General features: G+C 36.9%; 1 protein-coding gene across 1 annotated transcript; it reads right to left on the minus strand.

Moving 5' to 3' along the window:
- Window positions 1–1,602: 1,602 nt before the first annotated feature.
- On the minus strand, window positions 1,603–5,034 carry LOC101293460 (glutamate receptor 2.7-like). The gene is made up of 5 exons (XM_004292092.1): window positions 4,800–5,034; window positions 3,069–4,438; window positions 2,674–2,986; window positions 2,140–2,546; window positions 1,603–2,064 (listed from the first exon to the last, which is right to left on the minus strand). Exons 1-5 carry the CDS (start codon window positions 4,996–4,998, stop codon window positions 1,603–1,605), a joined length of 2,751 nt encoding a protein of 916 aa, XP_004292140.1. The 5' UTR covers window positions 4,999–5,034.
- Between the last annotated feature and the right edge of the window lie 1,552 nt (window positions 5,035–6,586).

Consider the following 6,586-nt stretch of genomic DNA (forward strand, 5'->3'; position numbering starts at 1 on the left):
CATCACAAAATCATCATCAACAACTTCATACCATCAACACAATATTATAAATTAATTAACATATATATATATATCTATTAGCTACTTATAATTAACAACAACTTCATATATATTATCAAATCATCAACCAAATCGATCAACACACATATATATATATATACATCAAAATCAACACACATATATATGTATACTCAAAATCTATCAATTTAATCACACTCAAAATCGATCAATAACTCAAATAAAACTCAAAATCAACATATATACACATGTACGTACCTATATATAGCTCAACTTCTTAATAATGGACAGATTTCAACAACACCCAAACTTTTTCTCCCGTTTTTTCTTCTCCCGTTTTCTTTTCTCAGATGAGCTGCTGTCCAGATCTGCGAATATAAAGAACTTTAGCCGACGAAATTATATTTTCGTCGGCTAAAGAAAGTTTAAAGTCGTCGGCTAAAGTCACAGACTTTAGCCGACAAAAAAAAAATTCTTTAGCCGACGAAAATATAATTTAGCCGACGAAGGAAAATTTCGTCGGCTAAAGTGTACTTTAGCCGACGAAAAATTGTTTCGTCGGCCTGTTTTTTTTTTTCGTCGGCTAAAGTCTTTCTTCTGGTAGTGATTGTATCGTAAGGCTTACACCTTATGCGCCTTAACGCCGCAAGGCTCAAGGCTCTCCCGACAAAATCTTGCATACGCCTTAGCCTTTTAAAACATTGGTTGAAACCTTGTGTGCCTTCCAATCCGTTGGTCGCCTTGCCAGCACTCGGGCATGGTCGAGTTTGTTTAAAGGAATACTTAAAATGACCTGATTAACCTCTGCTTCCTGTAGTGAGAAAAAACTAGTAATTAGGTCTTATTCCATGCACGTCTTCGAGGGACCGTTGCATTCCTCGTGGGTAGTCCACTAGGTGAATTTGGTAGCCAATTCCATACATTCACTTTCGTATCAGAACCAATAACTGAAATTTGCACACCCACAGTTATAATTCACACAATCTGACTCATGTTTTTTAATTATGAAAGTGTCAAAAATGACCATGTCCTGGACAATTTGAAGAAAATAAAAACATGGACATATAAAAACATTGACATTTTTGATACTTCCACAATTTTAAATTGAAGGTGAGTAAATTTCCCACTGTCTTAAAATTAAAGCCCTAGTTTAGCATAAAAAATAAAAATAAAATTAATATTTAGTGGGTAGCAGTTGGCACTGCCCACACTACCAGTGCGAGGGTTTGCCGATGACCGCTATCACAATCAAACCTACGTAATTCCTTTCGGTAGTTGCTTCTTCCTAATTACCATCTAGTTGACCCAAGATTTTGGATTCAGAACACTATATATCGGTTTGAATTCATTTGTTGAGATTAATTATTTTGATGTCGACCTTATATGAATTAAATCAAATATGGTAGGTGACTACTGACTACAAAAATAGTTCAATTCCCTTGAAAAATCATGCAGTATACTGTGTACATACAACTATATATTACAGAAATACTGTACGCTTTTGAGATTGTTTATACAAGCTAGAGTAGTTACTTGGATTTCTTCAATTGTAATAATAACCTAAGCGGCTGTTTGATGATCAATTTATGGTATTTCATGTTCTTCAAAAGATACAGAAGATGCAGAATGTATCTCTGTGTGGCTTGAATTATAGTTCACTGGGGATTGAACTGAATCTCGTTCCTGACTTGTTTTAAAAGTGTGAGAGTCAAGGTCCTTTTGGTTGAAGATTTCAAACATGATCTGCCACCTTCTCCATCTAGAGGCTCCCGAGTCAGAAGGGATCATAGTTTTATGCTTGTGGAGGAACGAAGCAATAAAGATGATGAGTGCGACTATTGAAGCCAGCCCTGCAATCAAGAATAAGCCCCAAAAGCTAGCAAGCCCTAGACTGTTGCTAGAAACTGATTGAGTACTAGAGTCTTGACAATTGCTTTCTTCTTTCTTGAACCATTTGTTTCCAATGTTCAATATCTTATCTCCTTCTGTCACGTTTAGCACTGCTCGTGAAACGTCAGGCACAAGAGGCGAACGTTTTGGAAACACCTGTACAAAAACAATCAACAAAGCTTAGTACATTCCCAAACATGATAAATAGGGAGAGAGAAGCAGAGCTCTTACAAAGCCAAAGCCAACTGTTTTGAAGATAGGTCCGACCATTGTGAACTTGGAACAATATTTGGCTAGAAGAAGCTTTGTGTAAGGGGTTTCGTCGACAAAAGCAGCAATGCCACCATTTGGACTCCCTTTTGTGAGAGCTTCTTGAATTTCTTCAACTGTTGTAAGGCCTTTAAGCTTGGAATCGTCAAAACCTACTTGTTTCAGTAGATCATAAGTATAAGCAGTGCTCCTATATCCCACGTTTTCTCCCTTCCTCAAAATGTCTTTTATATCGGTAACAGTCGGTTGAAGTTGCTGGACTGTTAATAGTGAAGCTAGGTTAGCCGTGTAACTTTGTGTCAGTATTAACAAAACAAATACCCATATGATCATCACAAATCTTCCCAAATTGCTGAGCACTCTCTCTCCTGTACATCGAACAAGTAGATGGTCAATTGTAAGTATTATAAATTACAAATTAGTAACATATATAAGGATACAGACTCTTAAATTTTATGTAATCTAAAGTTAGAGAGATCGGTATGGACATATTACTTTGTGAAAACACCATGGTTGAGAAGGAGAACCAGACACTGGTGCCGACTTGATGCGAGGGAGGGCCACGAAAATCTTCATTGATTCGATGCTCTAGAACCCAAACCACAAAACCAATGAAAAGAAAGAAACATGAAGTTGTTAGCCAAAGATCCCATGTCAAAGGCTTCAAGAATACCCATGCATTTTTGGCCCTGGTGTCGAAGATCGGCACAACCATTACTACGCCTGATTCTGTGTATGGCATTGTAAAGTCCACATACAATGACCTCATTGCTCGAATTGTTACATCTCCCACCACAGCATCAAACTTCTGTGTAATAAACATGTAGATGTAAATAACTAGACATAAAATCTGAGCCAGTCAGTCCATATTATTGAGAAAAGAAATTTACCCCAAGATATACTTGATAGCACAAATCGTTGTAAGTTGCGGCGACAGAGTCATTAGGTTTTTCATAAGGAATGAACTCATACGGAAGAGGATATGGCAATACGTCTATTGCTGCCTTAAAGACATCAATAGAAAACCCTGTGACTTCAGTTGTATTTGAGCTTGGATCTTTTGTAACCCTCACAAACTCAAGAACACCGAAATTAACAGGAACTCCTATTCTCAACCGCTTGCCATTTGTTGGGATCTCCCATCCCTTCGGAGTAGAGAGAAATTCTCCAGGCCATATAACACTGGATTTCAGGTTAGACTTCGAATCAGTTGAGAGTATGGTTTTGCTTGCGGAATTCAAACTGTTCACCAGTCCATTTTGTGGTGTCCAAAATCCGATATCTCTTGCTCCATCCTCATTAATATTCACTATACGGAACGTTGATGACTGAAGTTGTCCATCAACAATGCTGAAATTTCCAGCTATGCCTTCAAATCTAGTTTTCGAAAGGGCTCGGCAGAGATCTGGACCATATTTAGATATCTCAGCACTCCCAAAATCTGTCAAATTGAAGGAGGAGGAGGAGGAGGAGGAGTTCTTCTTTTGGAACAAGTCGAAAGTAGTTGTGATCCCGACTTCTTCGATTGCCATGGCTAGTGCAAAAGCTGCGTCATAAGCCCAAAGTGCTAGGACATCCAGTTGATCAACATCAATAAGAGTTGAATGGTCGTCTTGCATGGATTGTTGCTTCCACCGTAAGTTGAATTCTTCAAGCTTCTGTGTTTGAGCAACGTATGTTTGTACACCTATTACACCTTGCATGGAATTTATGACTGTGGAATTCATCGATATTAACCGATTGGCTAACCCATTAGTCATGATCCAAACATATCCTTGACCCATCATTCCAATCTCTTTTGCCTTGGCAAACAGCCTACAACCGAGCTTGGGATTCATATGAACAATGAAGACTCTGGTTTGCATGGTCATTAACTTACGCAGTTCTTGAAGAATTTGATCATCAGTGGCAAGTGGGGAAACTGCGCTTCGATATGTGACACGAACATCAACCTCTTGCAGTGCATCAGTTAGAAAAGGTATGACTGCATCCCCATATTCAGTGTCTACATAGATAGGTACAACTTGTCTCCAACCGAAATTTTGGACTATAGAACTTATGGCATTCACTTGGGAGGAGTCTACCTGTGTAATTTGGAAAAAATAGGAGCTGCGGAGTGAATTAAGAGATGGACTTGATGCAGAAAATGAAATAATTGGCACTTGAGCCTGGTCGCCCAAGTTAATAACAAAGCTTGCATCCATCGACGTCACGGGTCCTAGAATGGCTTGCACTTGCTTATTCTTTATCAAATCTAGAGCTGCGTCAAAATGTAAAAAGTGAGAATCATAATTAGCAAGTTATAACAAAGTGATCGACTATAATATATGCTGGCTTCGTTTATACTAATTAAAAGTTAATCACGTAGCTTAATTCGATACAGAATACAATGTAGTAGCTAGCTAGAGATCGATTAGTCTAGCAATGCACTAAACTAATCTGCTTTGATATATAGGTGTCTTATTGTATCGTAGAACTTTCCTCATATCCCATCTTAATCTAAATTAAAACGATAGTAACAGAAGATATTTAATTATTTTAATACAATCAAATCTGAAATATGAAATAATCCAAGTTAGTTAGTTAGAAGATAGAGTTAATTAGTAGAAATTAGAATGAACCTGCATCAGCTGCACGTACAACGTTGCTCTCCGAGTCCCTAATGTTCAGCACCAGCCTTGTTTTGTAGTGAGCATGAGATGCATAGAAGTCTGAGAGGGCCATTTTGATGCAACTCAACCAAACCGTCCCATACTCTCTATTTATATCAAGAACAACACCAACGTTCACTGGGATTGTACTCGTTGTGTTTTCTGCCATGGCCACGCAAATCCATGAAGACACAAACACGAAAGCAAGAACAAGATTTTTGGTTTTCTTGAGCATATTTGAAATGTAATCGGAGACCTAGCTGGTTAAACGTTTTGAACCACCTGCAGTGATGAATGATGATTCATGCATGTTAGTCTTTACATATATATTGGCCGGTTTTGTGATGGTGGAATAATTTAAAAATACTGATATATATATATATGGTAAACAATCTATCACCTACGGTACTATCAAAATATGTTTTCATTTTATAGTGGAAAGAGAAATGCAATGATAATAGGGAAAGAACTAAACAATCACATCAAAATAAATTGACTTTGTTAACCTTTGGAATATATATTGCAAGCAGAAGGTATGAAGGATACAAATTCATACTCTACAGTACAAGACAAACTAGGGTTCTAAGTAAGCTTCAATAATCATGGAAAGGAGAGGCCCGAATGCCATTATCAAGTGGCAAGCACCTTCAAATTTTTTTGTTAAGATTATCCTTGATGTTCGTTCAATTATACAGGAGATTCAACGGCGATTAACTTTGTCATCTGGGATGTTCATGATATTCATGTATCTGCAACATCCAACCACACATTAAAAGAGCTTCAGTGCCGGCTTATTGCTGAGGCTTTAAGAGACAACCTGATAAAAACAAAAGAGATAGACTTTACAAAATTTGAAATGGAAGGAGATTCCAAGTTGGTAATTGAATCAATGGATGGTCAAGTTGATCCGCCTTAGTGATTGATCAAGCTAGCTAGTTCAACATATTAGACATATGTCGACTACATTTGATTCTATTGGCTTTAAACATGTTTTTCGTGAAGCTAATTTTGTGGCTAATGCTATTGATAATCTTGGTCATTCAAGTGATTCCTTGTGTATTAGAATGATAGACTTCCTAGTAAGGCTTCACGAGTCTTGCTCTTTACAGCGTAAACTCTAGTTGTCCTAAAAGCTTCTGTTTATAAATTATTTACTTCTTAAAAAAATGAAAGAGTAGAAACTAAATTGAATTGCCATATATGAAACAAATTAAGCTGCTAGTTGGGAGATTTGAAGTCTAAGGTGGCGAAAACAAATTAATGACCGGAGGCAATCTTGACTTCAACTCTTACCAAAAGTCATATCACTTACATATATGCACATGACAATTGATGAATATGGATAAAAATAAGTGGAGTCTGAATTGATAGATGCTGAATTTTTTTTAAGGGAAAGGAAACACTTGATAAAAATCAGGACGACCAAAACAGTCAAGCATGAATAGTCCTAAACTCATACAAGCACATAACAACGACTAAATTAAGCTACATTTAAATAGAAAAAGCAACTTCAAAACTACATCCAAAAGGTGGATATGAAAACTAAAAACAAATAAAAAATAAACCTCTCAAAACCTATCAATAACTCAATTTTCAATCAATTAAGACCTAAGATGCAACGGTGTACTTTTCATCGAATGGAAAGAAAAAAGAGAAATAGCTAGGGTTTGGCAGAGATCTTTCCTAATTGCACTAGCTGATTGAAGTGAAATTGAAATCAAGTCTTAGATAAATGTTCCACGGTTCACCATTAATTT

This window comes from Fragaria vesca, linkage group LG2, assembly GCF_000184155.1.
Source record: "Fragaria vesca subsp. vesca linkage group LG2, FraVesHawaii_1.0, whole genome shotgun sequence".
Taxonomy (NCBI): domain Eukaryota; kingdom Viridiplantae; phylum Streptophyta; class Magnoliopsida; order Rosales; family Rosaceae; genus Fragaria; species Fragaria vesca.

What these genes read in the sequence shown, in the direction of transcription:
- LOC101293460 (XM_004292092.1), bottom strand. Translation starts at nt 4,998, where the DNA reads ATGGCAGAAAACACAACGAGTACAATCCCAGTGAACGTTGGTGTTGTT. An exon ending in TGTACGTGCAGCTGATGCAG is followed by an intron (nt 4,439 to 4,799) that starts GTTCATTCTAAT and finishes ATTTTGACGCAG; the next exon opens with CTCTAGATTTGATAAAGAAT. An exon ending in AACCATGGTGTTTTCACAAA is followed by an intron (nt 2,547 to 2,673) that starts GTAATATGTCCA and finishes TTCGATGTACAG; the next exon opens with GAGAGAGAGTGCTCAGCAAT.